The following is a 24,781-nucleotide window of genomic DNA, read 5'->3' as shown; positions in this document are numbered from 1 at the left end:
GGAGGTGTGTGTGTTTTTCCTTAGGATTATTTAGGTTAAGTAGTGTGTAAGCTTAGGGACTGAGGACCTTAGCAGATAAGTCCATAAGATTTCACACACATTTGAACATTTTTTTTTTTTGGTTTAACACAAATCGCCTACATCCCTTCAGCGTCAGCTAGGGCCTGAAGACGGTGTACGGAAGCACTGAAACTGGTAGCCATATAATAAAAAAGATCGTAAGGACAGCTGTAGGTGTTCCAATTTGCCGGCCGCTGGTGGCCGAGCGGTTCTAGGCGCTTCAGTCTGGAACCGCGCGACCGCTACGGTCGCAGGTTCGAATCCTGCCTCTTGCATGGACGTGTGTGATGTCCTTAGGTCAGTTAGGTTTAAGTAGCTCTAAGTTCTAGGGGACTGATGACCTCAGTTCATAAGTCCCTCAGTGCTCAGAGCCATTTGAACCATTTTTTGTTCAAATTTATTATATAACTGAAACGACGAAGTCCCTCAAACCTCCAGTCAGAAGGATGTAGGGGAAGGCGGCGCAAGACGGGGAGGTGGGGTAAGACGGGGAAGGGCTATAAGCTACAGTTAGAGTATTGCCATCTGTGGATAGCTACGTCAACGTCATCAATACACAAGGCCCAGTGTGTTGACATTGCTGAAACTTAGTTTCGCGGCGGTTTCTGTGAGCTTTGCAAGGTACGTGCAATTGTTACACTGATTTGCAATATTTTACACCTTTCGAGGTCCTAAAACATGTGTTTTGTGAACATTTGTCCAGACTGTATATATAGCACGGAATCTTTTTTTTTTTTTTTTTTTTTTTTTTTTTTTTTTGTCATCAGTCTACTAACTAGTTTAATGCGGCCCGCCACGAACTCCTTTCCTGTGCTAACCTCTTCATCTCAGAGTAGGACTTGCAACCTACGTCCTCAATTATTTGCTTGACGTATTCCAATCTCTGTCTTCCTCTACACTTTTTGCCCTCTACAGCTCCCTCTAGTACCATGGAAGTCATTCCCTCATGTCTTAGCAGATGTCCTATCATCCTGTCCCTTCTCCTTATCAGTGTTTTCCACATATCCCTTTCCCCTCCGATTCTGCGTAGAACCTCCTCATTCCTTACCTTATCAGTCCACCTAATTTTCAACATTCGTCTATAGCACCACATCTTAAATGCTTCGATTCTCTTCTGTTCCGGTTTTCCCACAGTCCATGTTTCACTACCATACAATGCTGTACTCCAGACGTACATCCTCAGAAATTTCTTTCTCAAATTAAGGCCGGTATTTGATATTAGTAGACTTCTCTTCACCAGAAATGCCTTTTTTGCCATAGCGAGTCTGCTTTTGATGTCCTTCTTGCTCAGTCGTCATTGGTTATTTTACTGCCTAGGTAGCAGAATTTCTTCACTTTTTTGACTTCGTGCCCATCAATCCTGATGTTAAGTTTCTCGCTGTTCTCATTTCTACTACTTCTCATTACCTTCGTCTTTCTCCGATTTACTCTCAAACCAAACTGTGTACTCATTAGACTTCATTCCGTTCAGCAGATCATTTAATTCTTCTTCACTTTCACTCAGGATAGCAATGTCATCAGCGAATCGTATCATTGATATCCTTTCACCTTGTATTTTAATTCCACTCCTGAACCTTTCTTTTATTTCCATCATTGCTACCTCGATGTACAGAGTGAAGAGTAGGGGCGAAAGGCTACAGCCTTGTCTTACACCCTTCTTAATACGAGCACTTCGTTCTTGATCGTCCACTCTTATTATTCCCTCTTGGTTGTTGTACATATTGTATATGACCCGTCTCTCCCTATAGCTTACCCCTACTTTTTTCAGAATCTCGAACAGCTTGCACCATTTTATATTGTCGAACGCTTTTTCCAGGTCGACAAATCCAATGAAAGTGTTTTGATTTTTCTTTAGCCTTGCTTCCATTATTAGCCGTAACGTAGGAATTGCCTCTCTCGTCCCTTTACTTTTCCTAAAGCCAAACTGATCGTCACCTAGCGCATTCTCAATTTTCTTTTCCATTCTTCTGTATATTATTCTTGTAAGCAGCTTCGATGCATGAGCTGTTAAGCTGATTGTGCGATAATTCTCGCACTTGTCAGCTCTTGCTGTCTTCGGAATTGTGTGGATGATGCTTTTCCGAAAGTCAGATGGTATATCGCCAGACTCATATATTCTACACACCAACGTGAATAGTCGTTTTGTTGCCACTTCCCCCAATGATTTTAGAAATTCTGATGGAATGTTATCTATCCCTTCTGCCTTATTTGACCGTAAGTCCTCCAAAGCTCTTTTAAATTCCGATTCTAATACTGGATCCCCTATCTCTTCTAAATCGACTCCTGTTTCTTCTTCTATTACATCAGACAAATCTTCACCCTCATAGAGGCTTTCAATGTATTCTTTCCACCTACCTGCTCTCTCCTCTGCATTTAACAGTGGAATTCCCGTTGCACTCTTAATGTTACCACCGTTGCTTTTAATGTCACCAAAGGTTGTTTTGACTTTCCTGTATGCTGAGTCTGTCCTTTCGACAATCATATCTTTCTCGATGTCTTCACATTTTTCCTGCAGCCATTTCGTCTTAGCTTCCCTGCACTTCCTATTTATTTCATTCCTCAGCGACTTGTACTTCTGTATTCCTGATTTTCCCGGAACATGTTTGTACTTCCTCCTTTCATCAATCAACTGAAGTATTTCTTCTGTTACCCATGGTTTCTTCGCAGCTACCTTCTTTGTACCTATGTTTTCCTTCCCAACTTCTGTGATGGCCCTTTTTAGAGATGTCCATTCCTCTTCAACTGTACTGCCTACTGCGCTATTCCTTATTGCTGTATCTATAGCGTTAGAGAACTTCAAACGTATCTCGTCATTCCTTAGTATTTCCGTATCCCACTTCTTTGCGTATTGATTCTTCTTGACTAATGTCTTGAACTTCAGCCTACTCTTCATCACTACTATATTGTGATCTGAGTCTATATCTGCTCCTGGGTACGCCTTACAATCCAGTATCTGATTTCGGAATCTCTGTCTGACCATGATGTTGTAAGTAGGCTGTTTATGTTTTCTTATTGGCAACGTTACGTAGCGCTCTGTATGAAAATCACTGGCTGTGCTGTGTGCAGTCTGTGGCTAGTTTGCATTGTTGTCTGCCATTGTAGTGTTGGGCAGCGGCAGCTGGATGTGAACAGCGCATAGCGTTGCGCAGTTAGAGGTGAGCCGCCACCAGTGGTGGATGTGTGGAAGGAAATGGCGGAGTTTTGAAATTACATATATTATGACTTTTGATGATATTAAGGTAAATACATTGTTTGTTCTCTATTAAAAGCTTTCATTTGCTAACTATCCCTATCAGTAGTTAGTGCCTTCCGTAGTTTGAATCTTTTATTTAGTTAGCAGTAGTGGCGTTCGCTGTATTGCAGTAGTTCAAGTAAGGAAGATTTTTGGTGAGGTAAGTGATTTGTGAAACGTATAGGTTAATGTTAGTCAGGGCCATTCTTTTGTAGGGATTTTTGATAGTCAGATTGCGTTGCGCTAAAAATATTGTGTCAGTTTAAGCACAGTCGTGTATATTTTTTCAAAGGGGACGTTTCATATGGCGACCCTTAGCCGAGGATACCTCACTGGAATCTTCTGTTTTTTCTTGTAGTTTGTGTAATTAGTGTAGATTTTGTTTATTGCTAGTGCGTAGTTGTATTGTGAATCTCCTTTGTAGTTGCAGTCTTACATTGTTGTACAGTAAAACAGTTGTGGCATGCATGTAGATTTGCACCAAGTATTTCGCAGCTGCAATTAACTAGATATTATTTTCAGTGCTATGTTAATGTATTCCCCTATTTTTGCTCTTCAAATTGTGTTTTTCTGTGTTGTTGTGTGAAATATTGTGACAATAATGGCATGTGAAAAACGTAATACTAGGCTCCAAAGTAAACTGAGAAATCACAGTGAAGACGAAAGTAGAGTGTTAGCGTCACCATGTAATGAATTAACTAATGTTCAACATAGTAATTTGGTAACTGTGCATAGGGAAATGGAGCGGGCGGCAAACAATGGCGTAGGCAGTGAAACAATTAGTGAGCAGGGAAGCATTATCGATCGATCGCTCGGCAACAGCTCGCCTCAGGAATCCGAAATGATAGGACACAATTTTGCAAATACTGTAGATTCAGGTTTTGCGTCCTCACCGTTTTCTCAAATAAGTCAAGATACATTTTCTGCTTGTCAAAATGTGAATGTTGCTGGTGCAAATGCACTGCCGAAATGCATTGAGGAGCTATAAGAAAATGGTTTGGCCAAAAAAGTAGTGTACAGTGGAGAAAAACTATTTTTGAAAGAGGATATAAACAGAATACAGAAAGCATGCTTGAATAGGATTTTTTTTTTGGCTGGAGCAAATATCGAAATAAGACGAAAGATCTATGGAATGAAGTTTTGGGTTGGACTGCAGTACCAAATGTTACACTGAAAACGAACCCTGTCCTTTCCTTTTGTGTTATCCCACTATCTGTTTGTGTACCCTTGTGAATTTTTTTTCTTCCTGTCTCTGCGTAGTTTCATAGAAGTTTTTCTTCTTCTAATACTAAGCTATATTCACTATGATGAGGAATGCTGTTATCCTCAAATATAATTGGCTTTAATAATATGTTATTTACCTTGTGAATATGCTTAGACATTATTTATTCTGTTTTGTTTTAATGCTCATGTGTAAAGTTGATGTTTCAAAAGTTATTCTGATCTTTTATGTATGTACTCATGTCATAATTCCTGTAACACTGATGTATATGTTATTTCGATTCTTTTGTAAAGCTTGTACTACAAATGTTAATGAAACGTCCCCTTTGAAAAATTATACACGACTGTGCTTAAACTGACACAATATTTTTAGCGCAACGCAATCTGACTTTCAAAAATCCCTACAAAAGAATGGCCCTGACTAACATTAACCCATACGTTTCACAAATCACTTACCTCACCAAAAATCTTCCTTACTCGAACTACTGCAATACAGCGAGCGCCACTACTGCCAGCTAAATAAAAGATTCAAACTACAGAAGGCACTAACTACTGATAGGGATAGTTAGCAAATGAAAGATTTTAATAGAGAACAAACAATGTATTTACCTTAATATCATCAAAAGTCATAATATATGTAATTTCAAAACTCCGCCATTTCCTTCCACACATCCACCACTGCTGGCGGCTCACCTCTAACTGCGCAACGCTACGCGCTGTTCACATCCAGCTGCCGCTGCCCAACACTACAATGGCAGACAACAATGCAAACTAGCCACATACTGCACACAGCACAGCCAGTGATTTTCATACAGAGCGCTACGTAATGTTGCCAATAAAAAAACATAAACAGCCTCCTTATTGCTGTATCTATAGCGTTAGAGAACTTCCACCCTATCTCGTCATTCCTTAGTACTTCCGTATCCCACATCTTTGCGTATTGATTCTTCCTGACTAATGTCTTGAACTTCAGCCTACTCTTCATCACTACTATATTTTGATCTGAGTCTATATCTGCTCCTGGGTACGCCTTACAATCCAGTATCTGATTTCGGAATCTCTGTCTGACCATGATGTAATCTAATTGAAATCGTCCCGTATCTCCCGGCCTTTTCCAAGTATACCTCCTTCTCTTGTGATTCTTGAACAGGGTATTCGCTATTACTAGCTGAAACGTGTTACAGAACTCAATTAGTCTTTCTCCTCTTTCATTCCTTGTCCCAAGCCCATATTCTGCTGTAACTTTTTCTTCTACTCCTTCCCCTACAACTGCATTCCAGTCGCCCATGACTATTAGATTTTCGTCCCCCTTTACATACTGCATTACCCTTTCAATATCCTCATACACTTTCTCTATCTGTTCATCTTCAGCTTGCGACGTCGTCATGTATACCTGAACTATCGTTGTCAGTGTTGGTCTGCTGTCGATTCTGATTAGAACAACCCGGTCACTGAACTGTTCACAGTAACACACCCTCTGCCCTACCTTGCTATTCATAACGAATCCTACACCTGTTATACCATTTTCTGCTGCTGTTGATATTACCCGATACTCATCTGACCAGAAATCCTTGTCTTCCTTCCACTTCACTTCACTGAACCCTACTATATCTAGATTGAACCTTTGCATTTCCCTTTTCAGATTTTCTAGTTTCCCTACCACGTTCAAGCTTCTGACATTCCACGCCCCGTCTCGTAGAACGTTATCCTTTCGTAGATTATTCAATCTTTTTCTCATGGTAACCTCCCCCTTGGCAGTCCCTTCCCGGACTCATCACAGACCAGCCAATTTTCACGAAATATTTACAAATTACATACCCGAACGTTCCACTTGACTCATTCTATTATTGAATATCTTATCAATAACCCTACAGCAGTTCTTGATGTTAACATTCACTTACAGACAGGAAAGGAAAGCGAAAGGCTTTAATTTGTATGCTTCGAAGATGAAATGGCCAGAACCGTAAACTTTCTCTGTACTGTATCTTGAGCGTTATGTTACAAGTACACAAATTAACTTTGTAGCTAGCATTTTCTGAAGACTGCGGCTCTAGAAAAAACATCAACGGTATATGGTACACCATAGCTTACATTTCGAATTTCGAGGGCATGTATTTCGGTGCCGTACGTCTCCATTGTTACAATCATTGTTAACAATGATTTCTCTTAGTTAACGAAGGATAAACATACTTTATTTTTTGAGGTTTCATATTTCAAAATCTAATACCCTAGCGGCCACTCTCAGCACTTTATCTGTATATCAAATTGTACACTAAGCTTTCAAACAATATTTAAAAATAATATAAAAAAATGTTGAAATGTCTGCTTCGATGTGAACATATGGCTTAGAAGAACTACAAGAAAGCATATAAGAATTTAGTGCAGTACAATTTCAGTCCATATCCTTATTGTCATTTAATAACCTCAGCGTTGTGGAGTAGTTAACCTCCCTTTTCTTGCTCCATATCGGTTGGCACTTGCATGACTGATATAGCTTGCAACAATGCTGTGTGTCTACCACTTTATGAATTCTGTATCACCACAGTGAGATCGATCCTGCTATACGGCGAAATTATTAGAATATTTATCACTCTTGCGATTTATCATATGCAAAAATGATATATCAGTAAATGATAATCACTTTGCAGTGATTCTGCAATGTTCGAGCCACACTTTTTTCTGGGAACACACAGGATCACTTGAATGCTCATATATTAACGCAAAGTTTTTGCGAACTATTGAACTTACGCAGCACGGTGTTTCCGTTGTGCAGATTCTCAACGCCCATGGAAATGCTGCGCACAGCGAAGTCCATCTTGAGGTCCTCCACCGTGAGGTACTCGTGGCCCTGCACCTCCTGGGGCCGCGCGCGGAAGTATACCTTTGCCTTCACACCCTCTGAAATAAAAAAAAGACGACACTCGTGATTATTATCATCATACTGACAACATAAACATTTTTAAAGTTCGCAATTTCATCTCGTAAAGATCACTGGTTACTGCATTTCTATTATCAGCGATACTACATCCATTGCGAAGCGGTTATTTACGAAGAACAAAATTCACTCTATAAGCATCATTACAGACATGAAAATTTGATAATCACTGCCAAAAGAAATCGGTTGTGCTCAAGGAACAATGATTTTGCGTTCAGTGCCAACGAAACCGATTGATCATGAAAGACGCATGACTAGCCGGCCGCACAGCTTGATATAATAAAATACACACACACACACACACACACACACACACACACACACACACACACACATTATATATATATATATATATATATATATATATATAATAATAATAATAATAATAATAATAATACTCAGATTATCATTGAGACTGGAGAGGGAAGAGAAAGTAAGGCTAATTAATCCATACATATTATAAAAATGATGTACGTATGTATACATCTATGCGTATGTGTTTCACATCTCCTCCTAAACTATTTGACCGATATGAATAAAACTTACTGCACATATCACTTACTGTCTGGGAAGAATCGTTGCGGGGCTAAGAACCATCTATTTATCAAAGGAATGGGGTTGGGGATGGGAAAGCAGTGTAGCCCACGATGTGCGAATACCCATACTTTATTCACCCAACATTTGAGAATGAGAGCACTCCGTGAGTCGCAACATACTTTACACATAATTTAAAACCTTTAGGAAAACTTTTGTCGCTGACACCCCTCTCAAAACAATGAAAGGGAAATAGTCGCTTACTGCATCTTTGCTGTTCATAGAGCAAAAGGCCATCTGAAGCATGACATTTTATTTAATTACTCCTTTACTACTAATTGTGCTCGCGAAACATTTTGCAAATGGTATTCAGGAATGAACCACCAAAATCATATAACTCTATGACGCATAATTCAGGAAATATGACAGCACAAAAAACGAGATACATGAAATACTGGAGCATCAGGGATGAGCATTTAATTTATTACTTAATTGCTACTAACTCGCAACACATTTCGCAGACAGGGTCCACACACGCCATTGAACATACCTCCGAAACTACGAGTATATCACTGTAAGACCAGTAGGCCAGGAGACATGACGTCAAATGCTAAGATGAGTGAGAAACTGCCGCATCGGTGCACTAGTGACGTCATGGTTACCATAGCACCGACTTTTAACTGGTGGACTGAAATGTGCCTGGCCTCCACGCCACGGTTAGGTTTAAGCTTTTACGCTTTCAGTTGCACTCTAGTGCAGCGGTTTAGAAGAAATAACACAGGCTAATGTCTTTTACAATCACTGACGTATGTGCATAAAAATTGGTTTTAAAAATAATTATTGCCGCTACTACTATCAGTTCTACCACAGAAAAACGAGGAAGCCGGGCCTCCCTTGCCTCCTCTAAGCAGCCACCATTGGTGGAAGGAGCATTTGGACTGAGTGAGGGTGAGGAGGAGATGGACAGAGAGAGTGATAGGAGTAGATGGACTAATAGAAGACTGGAATAAATACATTCACGCGCAATGTAGGATGTGCAGATAGTGAGAGAATACAGGAAACAGTAAATGAAAGAAGAAGACAGTTTTCTGCCACGCGAAGGCAGTTATAGCTTTTAAAAAATTAGAATGCGGAATAACCCGAGACACACAGGGATGCAACTTCTGGAATACATTTGGTTAGGCAAAATTGTAGAATTCACATCTGCGTCTATACTCCGCAATGTGTGGTGAAGTGTGCTTTTCGTCCTGCGGATGTAGATATTGGAGCATAAAGCAAGGGTATACAAGAGTTCAGACGACTGCGCTAAAGTTTAGTAGGAAACGTAAACAAAATTTTAGGAAGTACAAAATCTATAAATTGCAAAGCGATGATAAAAAATTTGGGGAAAGTAAAAAAAGCGATCGCAGTTCTGAAGTAAAAAGAACTAAGAGAAATAAGAACAAATAAGCATTGCGGTACGCTGTTGGTTTACTAAAGACAAAGTTAAATACCCGCCAATAGATTTTAAAAAAATACCAGGAATTAAAAGACGATAGGAAATGCAATAACGTAAATATGGGTTTTCAAACGTCCGCAAAACACAATGTATTTCTTTTTTTCTATTTACCCAGACATGTTTTACTCCGTGCCATCTGTATATTTGCTCTATTTCTGTGAAAAATTATACACAGTTCATGGCTATCTTTTTAAAATTACAAACTATAACACGTGACATTTTATGTTTTATTTCATTAATCACCTGAAATTAAACTCATTAAGAAAGTGGTTTCGTACAGTTTTATGATTTTACAGCGCGTCACCTACAACATTTACCCTTTTTGAGAGTAGCAGTGGTATAAGTCCTGTACTTATGTTTGCCGTTCTTTTTTGTGAGTCATTTGTGTGTTTCTTGCTTTGATTATAATTACATACACTTTTACAGTCTTATATAGATCGCCCTCGCCTGTTACCACACATTTTGACACACAGGATGAGATCTTGGAGTAAACTTGCATCGCCATGCTCATTGGGAGACACAATGTTGTTGTTACCAGTCACTTGTTTCTCACTTTGTTTTTGTCCAGCGTGGTGCTAATGTTGAAACATTTGTTGCCATATTTCGTGGTGCATCTACTAGGGAGAAACTTATTTGTTGTGTGCGAGCGATGGCGCGTAAGAGAGAGAGAGAGAGAGAGAGAGAGAGAGAGAGAGAGAGAACGTGACTGGAGGAATGGAGTTGAGAAAAAGATGTTTTCATATGGATAAAGATTTTGATATACTATGTTTTCTTTGAGCAAACGTCTTTGTATAATTCGTTAAGTGTTTCAGGCATTTTTGTAGCATAGTGTTGTCTATTGATTCGGAACTATCTTGCATCTCTGAGTACAGAAACTGAGCTGCAATTTAAACACTGATTAACAATCACCAGCAGAAACTATAGTTATGAAAGTATCAATGACTTTCTCTGTTACCTGAGCAGAGAAAACTGGAAAGAGATTTTTAACTGTAAACCCAGAGATGGAGAATATAATAACTTTATCAGTAATTTTTCCACATATTTTGAACTGTGCTTCTCTCCAACACAGAGGAAACTATTCACAAGGAAAACAAAAAATAAATGGACCAGTCCTGGGATTTTGGTACTCTCAAACAAAAAGTGATTAATATACATATTGTCCAAACAGCTCACGTCACCAGAATTTATACTTGTTACAAAACCTATAAAACGATCATAAAAAATGTCAAACAAGCAGAAATAATGGCAAATGACACATTCATAAAAAATTCTGCTAATAAGATGAAAGTCATATGGAATATTGTAAGGAAGGAAACTGCAGCAAACAGACAGATTTCAATAATATTGACAGCCTAATGGAGAAATCAGTTGTGATAACTGAAACTACAATAATTGGAAAGAAATTTAATTCCTACTTTACACAGGTAGCTGAACATCTTATAAATCAAAATTTACAGAATACTCCCAGAAATCAATCCACATGTATTATAAACAATCAATCTATTTTTCTATACCCTACCAGTGAGAAGGAAATACTTGTTATAATCAAAGAACTGAAGCCCAAATTCCCTGTTGATACTGACAATAACCTACGTCTTGAAGAAATGCGCTCCCCTCATAGCAAGGCCACTTGTCGACACTTGTAACAGTCCTCTACCAGAAGGGGTGTTTCCAGAAAAACTAAAGAGAGCAAAAGTAAAAACTCTGTTCAAGAAAGGCATAAAGGTAGAAGTATCAAACTACAGGCCTGTTTCACTAGTATCTGTTTTTACCAAAACCTGTTATAAAAGACTAATCAGTTTTATAGAAAAAATAATTACTTCTCAAATACGCAACATTGACTCCGAAAATCTAAATCTACTGAGACTGATATTGCTGCATTCCTAAATGAGGCCTTAAATGCAATAGCAAAGAGCACATCTCAGCCATATTTCTAGACCACTCTAAAGTATTCAATGTCGTCAATCACAACTCCTTGCTTAAGAAACTTGAATTGGTACGTATTAGGGACTCATCATATCTCCAAAATATAGAGCATGTAGTTGAGCTTGCTAACCGAGAAAGGAACAAGATAATGTCCTACTGCTCAGAAAAGCAGAGCATTAAGTATGATGTACCGTAAGACTCCATTCTAGGACAAATTCTGGTTCTACTCTTTGTAAATGATTTGGAACCGACCAGTCCACGCCATAAATGCAAAAATTGGCAGATGACACAGATGTGCTAATAAAAGGAGGGACCAGAGAAGAATTACTGAATGGGATTAAAAAGTGTACCACCCACATTACAGACTGGCTTCCTGGAAACAATTTAGTAATAAACACAGAAAAAACAGTTACAATGCACTTACACATAGTACAAAATAAATGTACATAACACCAGACATAGAGCCGTTTACCAGAATCCTTGAAAATGTAAGCTCTACAAAATTTCTTGGAACATGGACTCAAGAAGATATAAGATAGATCCAACATGCATAATACATTATAAATAAATTAAATACCATTTGTTGTACTATCATAATTCTTTCTGGTTGCACTTTGAAAGAGACACTAAAAATGTATACTTTGCCCAGGCAGAATCTTTACTGCGACATGGCATAATCTTCTGGGGCAATCCATGTGCCAGCAAAAGTTGTTTTATATGCAAAAAGAGAGTTGTAAGAGCCATAGAAAATGCTGCCTCAAGAATCTCATCAAAGACCTTATTTTATAAACTTCACATTATTCCACTACCATGTGTATATATCTTACAAGGAATAATATTTGTTAGGAAATCTTAGAAAATAGCAACAATCTTGTATCAACTACTCAGAATATCCATCTGTACAACATAAGCAGAAAGCAGGATATACTTGTTCAATATGCATACACCACACTAAAACAGAATGGACGACTGCTAACAAGAGACAGGTTATACAATAAGCTACCTAGTAACATTAAATCAATAAAAGACTCTTCAAAATTTAAAACCACTGTCCATAAATATTTATTGCAAACGTGTTGTTATAGTATAGATGAATATTTTGAAACATAAAAATTTGTTGCCAAATATTAACAAAAGAATGTATGAAATGTTATCAAAAGTTGTCTGTAAAAAGAAAAGCTGATGGAATTACTTGTGTTAAATATTATGTATGAAAGCTGAATTTTCAGCTGTGATAATACCAAGCCTAAATCAATGTAAATATTCTTCTATAATTTAAAAATGTGTATCATAAATCACAATGACTTATATTATAACATATTGTATACCTTGTGCTACAAATCATTAGAAGGACCAATAAAAAATGAAATGAAACTTCTTTTTGTATATGATAGTGCTCCTCTGTTGTAAGTGTTTGGTAGAGAGTATTGCTTTCTCTGAGGATCTATGGATCAGTTACAATATGATTTGGTCAGTGGTTTTCCTCTATGAGATGTCTGGAAAAGTGGAGTGTGAACTGTGACTTTTTGTGGCTCTGAGATGTGAAGGACACCTAAATGTGCAGCATGTTTGCCCTGAGTCGACAATTTGGTACGAACTGCAAGTTACCTGATAGATTCTAGCTTTTCTTCCCATTTGTCTGTGCAGGTCATGATGGTGTTGAGATTTTTATGTGCTCGTTGTTTGTGCAAAATGATATTTATAGTCCTTGTATCTTCAGTAAATTCCCTACTTTGGGCATGTTTTTGTTGCTTTATATTTGTATGTGCTGTGCAATGTTCCTTGAATATTGCCTCTGTTCCCCTATGTTCCCTGTGTCTTTATGTGTCCTTGTATTGGCTGGTGGGTTGTCATTGGTTTGTTCCTTTTAAATTGCTTTTTTAAATGTTGTTGTTTAATTTGTTCTTTGTTTGTATTCTTTACCCTTTCTCTCTGGATATCTGATGTATTTGTTTAGTTCCTGTGTGTAGCTGAACATATCTAATGTGACCTGTATAGTATGGATATAAAACTTCAATGTTTGTGTTGCAATGGGTGATTGGACTGGCTGTGAATAGTTGTGGATTTACTGCATGGCTCAAAATTATGGTTGTTGTTTATAATGTGTATGGCGATGTCTAGGAATTTTACCATCATGTCTGCTTCTGTCTCAATTATGAATTTAATTTCAGAATGGACTATGTTTATGTCACTGTGTTGGTGCTTTATCCAGGTGTCTGTATCATCTACCTAACAAACGATGTCATTTAGGTGGCAGTGCTGGTGTGTATCCTTGTATTGTCTTGGATGTACACTACTGGCCTTTAAATTGCTACACCACGAAGATGACGTGCTACAGACGCGAAATTTAACCGACAAGAAGAAGATGCTGTGATATGCAAATGATTAGCTTTTCAGAGCATTCACACAAGATTGGCGCCAGTGGCGACACCTACAACATGCTGACATGAGGAAAGTTTCCAACCGATTTCTCATACACAAACAACAGTTGACCGGCGTTGTCTGTTGAAACGTTGGTGTGATGCCTCGTGTAAGGAGGAGAAATGCGTACCATCACGTTTCCGACATTGATAAAGGTCGGATTGTAGCCTATCGCGATTGCGGTTTATCGTATCGCGACATTGCTGCTCGCGTTGGTCGAGATCCAATGACTGTTAGCAGAATATGGAATAAGTGGATTCAGGAGGGTAATATGTAACGCCGTGCTGGATCCCAACGACCTCGTATCACTAGCAGTCGGGATGACAGGCACCTTATACGCATGGCTGTAACGGATCGTGCAGACACGTCTCGATCCCTGAGTCAACAGATGAGGACGTTTGCAAGACAACAACCATCTGCACAAACAGTTCGACGACGTTTGCAGCAGCATGGGCTATCAGCTCTGAGACCTTGACGCTGATTCACAGACAGGAGCGCCTGCGATGGTGTACTCAACGACGAACCTGGGTGCACGAATGGCAAAACGTCATTTTTTTCGGAAGAATCCAGGTTCTGTTTACAGCATCATGATGGTCGCATCCGTGTTTGGTGACATCGCGGTGAACGCACATTGGAAGCATGTATTCGTCTTCGCCATACTGGCGTATCACCCGGCGTGATGGTATGGGGTGGCATTGGTTACACGTCTTTGTCACCTCTTGTTCGCGATGACGGCATTTTGAACAGTGGACGGTACATTTCAGATGTGTTACGACCCGTGGTTCTACCCTTCATTCGATCCCTGCGAAACCCTACGTTTCAGCAGGATAATGCAAGACCGCATGTTGCAGGTGCTGTACGGGCCTTTCTGGATACAGAAAATGTTCGACTGCTGCCCTGCTTCTCCAGATCTCTCACCAACTAAAAACGCCTTGTCAATGGTGGCCGAGCAACTGGCTTGTTTCAATACGCCAGTCACTACTCTTGATGAACTTTGGTATGGTGTTGAAGCTGCATGGGCAGCTGTACCTGTACACGCCATCCAATCTCTGTTTCACTCATTGCCCAGGCCTATAAAGGCCGTTATTACAGCCAGAGGTGGTTGTTCTGGGTACTGATTTCTCAGGATCTATGCACCCAAATTGCGTGAAAAAGTAATCACATGTCAGTTCTAGTATAATATATTTGTCCAATGAATACCCGTTTATCATCTGCATTTCTTCTTGGTGTATCAATTTTAATGGCCAGTAGTGTATAGTTCCATTGAATATTTTGTTTTCATTGTGGTTGAGAAACATGTTGGCAAGTTGGTGACTAATGGATGAGCCCATGGGAAGGATTGCCTAGTGACAAGTGTGTGGTTGCATGATTGAAGTAACACAAGGCAGGCAATGAGACTGATTATGAGAGGATTCCAGGAAAGATTTAATAAGGCCTCACTGTAGAAGGCAATATTTATGGATTGACAAAGACGTGCATTTGCTTCACACAGTGTTAAAAACAGGCCACAGGGTGGAAGAAGAAACATGGTGATGGAGTCCCTACTTTGAATGAACAATCTCCTATGAAGTCAACATGTAAATGTGTTGTGGAACTCTGTATACCAAGGACAACAATAAAGAATCACATGAGAAAAGATTTTAAGGTCACACAATTTCAACTGATATTCATAAACTAGTTATTGCATAGTACTAGAATGTGTGCATTTTAGCATGCTGTGCTTTGTTAACTCAGTTACCAAATGCAATGAACCATCCAAAGGTTATGTGTCTAGATCAGTGTGCGATTTACCAAACTCATGTGTTAGAAATATTGTTATTTGGGCCACAGTGATCCGTCATTACATTGTTGAGTTAGAAAAGAACCTGCCTCATGTAGTAATAGAGCAGCGATGACATCACAACATGTGCTTGGACTGTACGTCTTTGAAGTGTATGAGTTCCTAAATAACAACTTTCCAGAATAGCGGATGGATTGTGGTCCATCAGCAGCACCAGCTTCCTTGAAATGGCCACCAGGAAGCCCTGATCTCATCACTCTACAGCTACATCTCTTTGTTGGGAGTCATTAATGCACATGTGTATGCATGCTTTTACATAAATTAAGAACTGTGCAATGCTGTTGAGGCATTTCACACAATAACACTAGAAATGCTAAAAAGTTTGTTAAGAATAACGTAGAAATGTATGAAAACGTCTTTACAGCATGGTGGGGAACATACCGAAATGTTGCACACTTAATGCGTTAGTTAGTACTTGTACTAAAACAAATCAAATAAAATAAATCAGGATTCAATACTAAAGGGTATGGGGACTTCTTGTCCACCATGTAGGTTATATCAAAAGTACAGGGTTTGTTGTTGGTGGTATACTTAAGTCTTTTCTGTTAGTTCATTGGAGTTTTGTATGTTTCTGTTGTCTGTGAAAGTGTACAGTTTGTGTAATAATGTAAGAATACATCTAGCTAAGTGGTCATATGATGCATTTCTGAAGCTGACTATTGCTCTAATTAATGTTGGGTTTGTGCATTTTTAGAGGACAATTTAAGTTTAGTGTTTTGGAATATTTGTGCCACATACTTTGATTGAAAATTAGTGCTGGTAACTTTGAGGGGTTTTATAATCTTCCATGTGGTTGTTTGGTACATCATGATGGGATCGCTGATTGTTATAACGATATCGTTCTCATCTAGGAATTCTTTTCATTTGTTGATGTTTCCAGTTTAACGAGCTTCAACCCCATCATGATAACACATGGTAAAAAAAAGGAAGCCAGCAGTACTGGTCACTCAGGCAAAAAGGAAGTGAATGAGCAGCCAAAATGTGAAATTACTGAAAAGGAAATAGTGCTAGTGCAGTTTATATAGCATAACTGGAAATTACATATGGGTTTTGGAAATTACAAATAAGAGGTATTATTACAATAACCTTCAGAGCCCTGCCAAGCACAGACACATTATCTGAATCCATGTCTGGCTCAACTGTCAATGGAAATCTCAAATCAGAAAATGGAGTGACTGCCTTGTAAATACCTTCAGAAGGTAAAACGACAGCTCTGCCAATAGACACATTTAAAAATACACACAGCGTCCTAGCTGTCAGTAAGAAACCTGCTTATTCAGGAATGAGAGAGGGATAGAATATGGAAAGTTAAAAATGAAAGGCAGGTCGCTTAGACTCCAGGACGAGTGATTCACTTGGGGTCTGAGTAACATATCATTCATTTTTAATCTTCCTCACTCTATTTCTCTCTCTTCTCTGAGGAATAGTGGAAATAATTATGGCGATGGGAAATAGTATTGTGTTGGATGTAAAAATGCATTTTGTATAATTAGTTACCAAGGTCAATTGTTGCCAAGGTTGTTAGTTGCTAATGTATAACAAACAAAAATATTGTTGATAGTAATAATTTGCATAATATATACTGGGTTTAAATTACAGGTTACAGGCTGCAATGGGATAAATAAATAACAGGATCTTCTCCTTCCTGGAAAAAGAACTGTTAGTGGGCCCTCTCATCGTGGGCTCTGGGTAACTTGTCCTTCCTTTTTAACCTTTCCCGATCTGTCAGTCGTGAAAGCTAATATAGTGTGGGTATCTTTATATGTGTGTATTAGCAGTACTGAAATTTCACCTCTTGTCTCATAATTTCATACTTTTTAATGAGATTTTTTGTTTCTTTGGATACGAAACTTAAACCAGATACTCAAGCTATTCAACAGTGCTGGCAGGGCGAGCATTCTGTGTTTTGAACAAATGTTTCACAGGACAAATATCTCACTTATCAATGATAAGAGCAAGCAAGTATTTATTTCTGGCTTGTCATTTTCTTCATGAGTTCTGCCTTTGTCATTGTTCCCTTGGTCGCAGCTTAGCTATATTCCTGAAAAATCAAACATATTATTTCCATCTGTACTGAAAGATAGGAAAATAATTGCAACTTGCTACAGAGAATCGAAAAGTAGAGACAAGTAGGTGCTACAGCAGACAAATAGGGGCTACAAGGATTAAATCCTACTTCGTATATGATTTGCTTCTTTCCACTGCTTTCACTTGTGTTGAACAGTCCTTTCATCTGCCACAGCTTGTTGACATATACATAAAAAAATCTGGAGTTCCTATTTTAATACCTATGTACATAACAAGCCTGAATTTGGACACCCATATGCAAAAGTGGCAACATTTACTGAAATTTCAATTCATGTTAAATTTTGCTGTTTGAGGTTTCTTGGCATGTTTGGAGTCTACAAACTCATTTCATCAGCTAAATTTGACTTTAGTCTTTATTCTTTGAGATCTAGAAACGAGAAGGTGAACATCATAATTTGGGATTTAGACTGTGAACGTCACTTTTTTCAACATACTCGCCACACCTATCAATCTCAGAGCGAATTAAATTTTGGTATATTGTTTGGGATTGAAGTCCAATGTTGCAACATAGCAATAGTTACTTAATGTGTCAAAGAAGATGTAGTTTAACTATCACAAGCCTATTTTAACTCAGAAAAAAAGAACACATTATCAGATTTGGTTCTGAGAAACTTCAACCAGGCACTGTTTAGTTTTATTGTTTTTGTACTGAAAAGAATAACTAGTTAGTCGTGAATGCTCAGTCACTCGTCTATATCCAGATCTGTTCCTCAATAACCATCATATGGTGCGTAGTGGAAGGTACATTGTGGGTCAGTAGCAGAACTGCCCTCCCCTCCCTCCCTGCTTCCCCACTGCCACACAAACCATGTTGATCATGCATGTTTAGGTTGATTCTGTGCAACATTGAGTATGAGAATTTTTACTTTTACCTCAAGTTAATTAAGCCAGTAGTCTGTGGGAGGAACTAATACATTTCTTAATACTGTGGAAGCCCACTTTTATACTTTTGAAGGGACTTTAAGAAATAGTGTAAAATGTGGGAAAATGTAAAATGTGGGAAATAATGTTTTAAGCTGCAAGAGTTATGTATAGGATATCCCCCATGGATATTCGCACTTAATGGATGATACATGTACTGAACAGGCATCACAAGACATGCCAGAGCATTTATTATTATTAAATAAAGGTTTATTATCTAATAAAAATCGCTGCTGTAACTGGAATTGGTAACTGTCTCGGAAGTAGAAACGTTTGACTTAATTTCAAACGTCATAATCAATGTTTCTGGAAGGCCTGCAGCTGTGATTCATTATTTAAATAACGAAATATTGCGGTAGTTACGTATTTTTTCATGCTTAACGACGCATTTCGAGAATTTTCAATTTCAAACGCCATAATCAATGTTTTTGGAAACCTGCAGCTGTCATTCATTGTTTAAATAATGAAATACAGCACTAATTACGTATTTTTTCATGCTTAACGACGCGTTTCGAGAATTTTTCTCGTTGTCAAGTGTAAATATGTACATAAGCATTTTGTGTATTGTTTGAATATGTGTTATTCTGCCTCTATGACGTCATATCTCCTGTACTACGGTAGTTCGTTCTTACCTCAACAGCGATTGTTGCCTGACAGTTAGGGATACGTGTATCATGTTCGGTTGAAGTCAGTCCAATGTTCTAGGAGGAGCTGTGGAACACACACACACACACACACACACACACACACACACACACACACACACACACAGGATTCCCAGAAAATCTTTTACAGATATTTTGAAAAAAAAAACTTGATGTTTTGAAACCTGATTCGTTTATGCCCTTTGTCGTTACGAAGGTGTCTGTTTACATGACATAGCTCTAAGCCTGAATACTGTTTTCAAAAACAGTCTCGACAGAGGCTTCAAGGGCTTAAGGGTAGTATAGAAATGAGTCTAGAGCATAGCTAGACATGTATTCAACTGCCTGTGCGAGAGTGTTAAATATCTTATAACTAATATGGTGGAGTTTAAGCCTGATTATTGCTCGTCGGTCTCGAGTGTTAATTAGCAAGGATCAATAAAACGTAAACTGAAGCTCCAGCGACAAGTGGCATATTTCGTTAGAGGTTAGTTTAACAAGCGCAAAAGCATTACAGTAGTATACACAAGAAGTCAGGCTTTCAATTAAAGCTTGATAGAAACTCTTAAGGTTAATATTTTATGTGACATAATAATTAATATTGACACCGTAACACAGTTGAATTTCATAATGTCAAGCCATTTCAGAGTATTGCTCCTGTATGAAATGTGCAAGCTTCAGTTGTTTCCATCACCCAGGGACTATTGTTTGTGTGGCCACGGAACACTGGCGTGTCGCAGAGCTGGCAGGTGAGCGAGCTGAGCCTTACCGTACTCTCCCCAGTAGTCGCCGCCGCCCGAGGCCTGCACCATGATGAGCACGCCGGAGCTGCGGTAGCGCGCCCGCGCCGAGATGCGCGGCACCACGAAGCTCAGCTGGAACTGCAGCGAGTCCACGTCGGACCTGCCGGCACACCGCGCAGTCAGCCACTCAGTGCCTCACCTCGCAATCCAAGCGCGCTCATTGCGGGGATTGGTGCTATCGTATTAGAATGTTCAACCGTGTTACCTACACTCCTAACAGTGCATTACATTTTAAAAGCTGTGCTGGAGGGCAGTAATTCCCTTGATGAATAGCCGCTACACAAAATATATTTTATATATCAGTCCCTCACCTTTCAATGCTACGTACATAGGCTGCAATCAGTGCGCGCACTTCTACAGCTAGTAACTGAAGGTGTTAACTACACCGAAGCGCCAAAGAAACTGGTATAGACATGCGTATTCAAATGCGGAGATATGTAAACAAGCAAAATTCGGCACTGCGGCCGGCAACGCCTATATAAGGCAACAAGGGTCTGGCGCAGTTGTTGGACTGGAGGGTTTTTCTCCCCTCGTGGAATGGGTGTTATGTTGTTCTCGCCATTATTCCATCATAACCGACACGCAAGTCGTTCAAGGTGGCGTCACCTGAAATACTCGTAAGACTTGCAACTCGGCTGCCGAACTTCGTAGGATGGGGCCTCCTGGCCATCAATACCACACGATCATTTCATTTAATTTTTCCTTGCGAGTGCGGTCTCGACAAACTATTTATTACCGTTCATTCGCTCTGCTCTCGAAATACAGTTTATAAACACTAGAGGCTCACCGTCAAAGGCACAGTTCAATCTCGTAATGAGTTTCTCAATGACACCATTACATAGTCTCGCTAGATGATAATGGTGGCCTAAAAATTATCGTTGCAGACGACAGCACTTCAGTTATTATTGGGACCCCTCAATAAAACTATTTTCTCACGATTCGACATAGTATTTAACTAAGACAGTAGTAAAATTTATAGTATTAACTCAATCTTTGCGGCATTTGGCAAAACGCGTTTTATGTTTCAGTGCAAAGCTTTCTAACTATAGAGGCAGTGTTCAACTGGTTGACTGGCACAAAACATCTCTGTAAACAATGTGTTATTCTCCTCTATGTGTTATTGTTGTCAGCAACTTGGATGCATGAGCTGTTAAACTGACTTGCGACATTTCTCATGCTTGTAGCCTCTTATTATCTTCAGGATTGTGTGACTGATATATTTCGCCACTCTCATATCTTCGATACACTAACGTGAATAGTCGCTTTGTGGGCACTTTACCCAATGAATTTAGAAATTCTGATGGAATTTTTATCCATCCCTTCCGCCTTACTTGATCTTAAGCCTACCAAAGCTCTTAAATTCTGACTTTAGTACTGGACCCCCTATCTATGTCGACTCCTGTTTCTTTTTCAGTCATGTCATTAGACAGGCCACTTTGTGTGTCGTGTACACTTTAGTAAATTATTCAGTGACAAAGGATTTTAGGAGCTTCCGAGTCCTCTATCATTTATGATATTGTAGCATGCTTTCTAGCCTGTACCACCAGATGCTACAAGGAATGGAGAACGGTGATAATTTGTCAGTATCGTTATAGCATGTCTGTCTTAGTCAAAAGATGATTGGTGTGTTGGTGTATGGGGGCAGTGGAGGGGGGCTTTGGGGTGTGGAGTTGAGGAGTAGCAGCCATGACGTTTTTCAAGATCATTCCGGCATTCCCTCCCATGAGGTGATAAAAAAAAGAACATCAGGGTAGTCTGATGTGAAGCTGAGCTGAGTTTGTTCAACATCCAGTGCAGGGTTTTAATCAGTGCACCACTGTGCTGTGTGTACATGTTAGACTACTTGGCTACTTGGGAGAGCATAATGTAAGACTACAAGTTCAGTATACAGTATATGTATGAAAAGTATATTCCTGTGTTAGCATAATCGTAGCCAACCATCTCTGATCATTTTGAAAAACCCGCCTTCCTCAAAGTTAGATACAGATTTAGAGGAAGAGGTTGGCGTATCATGCTCCCCCCCACCCCCACCTGACCCCTCACACACAGACACACGCACACACACGCGCACACACACACACACACACACACACACACACACACACACACACACACACACACACATCTTAAATGTTACAAAACGGTTTAGGAAGGGTTTATATTTTTTTATATACATAGATTAGTACATTTCCCAAACAATTTTTAGACTAGACAGGACCACCCACAGAGAACATTCCAGCTATGAGAGCAGAATTTGGGTGGACGTTGTATTTGACACACATTAGTGCTGATATTGTGTGTGAGAGCTCGACCAGACCTCATAAGTCTCCACATAAAAAACATGTCATCATTCGCTTTTACCAGATTCTGAGTTCCATCCTATGGTTTATGGCTACTTTGTGCTTCGCGGTGTGGAGTGTAAAGACATACAGGATGTAGAATGTAAAAGTAGCCCGTTGTACGCAGCGGTAATGTACCAGTGAGTGGGCGTCGATAATAATGGAAAACGAGAAATGCCGCCCAACAGTCGCACAAGAACTAACCTTTCCCTCTGCTGCACTTACACTGCGTGAAACTTCGTAGTTGTGTTAGGCAGCTGCAATCGCAGCCAGTGAAGCTTGTCGAAACCAGGAAAGGCCTCATGGTTCAAATGGCTCTGAGCACTATGGAACTTAACTTCTGAGGTCATCAGTCCCCTAGAACTTAGAACTACTTAAACCTAACTAACCTAAGGACATCACACACATCCATGCCCGAGGCAGGATTCGAACCTGCGACCGTAGCGGTCACGCGGTTCCAAACTGAAGCGCTTAGAACCGCACGGCCACGCCGGCCGGCGCCTCGTTGTGTGAAGCCGGGTTAGTGTGTGAGTGTGATAACAGCGTATTCGTCCCTGGAGCGTTTTGCCACTGAAGTGTTCATTCGCACTGGATCTTTTGTGAAAACAAAGAATTTGTTTCAGGAGAAATTTCAAGGGCGTTCTGTGGCAGCAAATGGACCACACAGGAATTGATTATAAAAGCGGTGGTGCACAGGATGGGCTCAGTAAGCTCCCAGGACCAGTCTACCACCTGTCTGCACACTTGAATTAAAGAGGCAGGCGCATAAGATAATGACAAGAAGTCCTCGTAAGTCAACCAGGAGATTGAGTCAATAGGTTCATTCGGATGAGAGAAGTTACAGACGTCTGTCAAGGCGACATAAGGTAAAACCGTACCGGGTAAGTGTTGTGCAAGAACTGAAGGAGTCTGACCTGCAGAAGAAAGTGGATTTCTGTTCATGGGTATTGGGAAAGGTTGCCTTTGGCGTCTTGAACCCACTAAGGCTCATCATGAGTGACGAGGCTACATAAATTCCCAAAACAATCGGTATTGATCGACAGAAAATCCACACGCTATCCACCAGGTACCTTTGCATGACGAGAAGATTGGTGTTTGGTCTGCCATTTCCGCCACACGCGCTGTGGGGCCCATATTCTTTGAGACGATAGTGAACAGTGGCGTGTATTTGAGAACCTTGTTGGTGATTTATTCAAACTAGACAGAAGAGAAACGTCAGGTTTGTTGCTTTCAGCAGGACAGTGCAACCTGTCATACATCAGTTACATCACTGTCCCGTGTGCATGAGATGTTTACGCCAGAGAGGACAAACAGGAAAGACTTGTGGCCTCCTCGGTCACCGGACTTGTCCACTTGCGACTTTCACTTGTGGGGACTGTTAAAGGGAAGAGTACAGGGGAAAAAAAAACACTCACAATTCAAGAACTCAATACTAGGATTCAGGATGTCATCAATAGTTTCACAACACAAGATTTGACACTGGTATATATGAATCTCCTCAAGCGTGCTCACATGTACGCTGAAATAGGGAGGACACTCTCAGTGGTGAGTAATCACATTCAATACATTACATTACATTTCATTTTAGGTTCACGTGTTGACTTTACCGGCTGGTTTTACGTGTCACACCCTGTGTAATGGCGTAAGCAATCGCTTAACCGTGTAGTAATGTGAATACGATTTTATCGGCCGCAGTGGAAGAGCACGTTGTGTTTACAGTGAGAGAAATTTCTCTGACCAGTGACCTACTCTGTGCAGGGGAAACTCAGAGCAATGTGCGGTTCCACCAGTGCCTGTGAACCGGCGAATAGGGCCCTTCTGGGAAAAGTGTTGGGAGAGCTTGGGCCGCTATAGGGGGCAAACGCGAGGAGAAATTCAGCAGGTGGAACGGAGCGGCGCGGCCTGACGGGTGGGTGGCTGGGTGGGTGGGTGAGCGAGCTGTGAAAGCGTGACGTGGCGGCCGCCGGCCCCTGCCATGACCTCGCCTCGCCTGCAGCCGCGGCACACTTGTCCGCTCAGCTGACTGCCCGCGTGGTCGTCACGTGCGCCACGCGTGAACTGCCGACACACTGCCGGACACGGCGAAGCGAGGCGAGGGGCGGAAATGTAGAAAACACGTACCAAATATATCAGAACAAATTAATATAACAAGACAACTATGTTTCGTATTAAATTATAAACTCGACATGTCATATTAGAAGGTCTGTACCATTAACATTAGGTCCTCGGAAAATTGCAGTTTTTTGGGAATTAAGAAATCACGATGAAGTTTATTAGAACATGCAAACACGTATTCAGGCGACCGCTTCCGGGACAGGG

General features: G+C 40.1%; 1 protein-coding gene across 1 annotated transcript in view; it reads right to left on the bottom strand.

Annotated features, from left to right (window-relative positions):
• Window positions 1-24,781, bottom strand: part of LOC126161836 (protein takeout) — a 66,851-nt gene that overhangs the window by 3,629 nt on the left and 38,441 nt on the right. Inside the window, exons 4-5 of the mRNA XM_049917941.1 lie at window positions 20,090-20,223; window positions 7,262-7,411 (exon numbers count right to left, since the gene is read on the bottom strand). Of these exons, the coding sequence (XP_049773898.1) occupies window positions 7,262-7,411; window positions 20,090-20,223 (284 nt within the window). The remainder of the gene's footprint in view (window positions 1-7,261; window positions 7,412-20,089; window positions 20,224-24,781) is intronic.

This window comes from Schistocerca cancellata, chromosome 2 (assembly GCF_023864275.1).
Source record: "Schistocerca cancellata isolate TAMUIC-IGC-003103 chromosome 2, iqSchCanc2.1, whole genome shotgun sequence".
Lineage (NCBI taxonomy): Eukaryota > Metazoa > Arthropoda > Insecta > Orthoptera > Acrididae > Schistocerca > Schistocerca cancellata.
The sequence above is the reverse complement of the archived record's forward strand: the minus strand, read 5'-3'. Positions and strand labels throughout refer to the sequence as shown.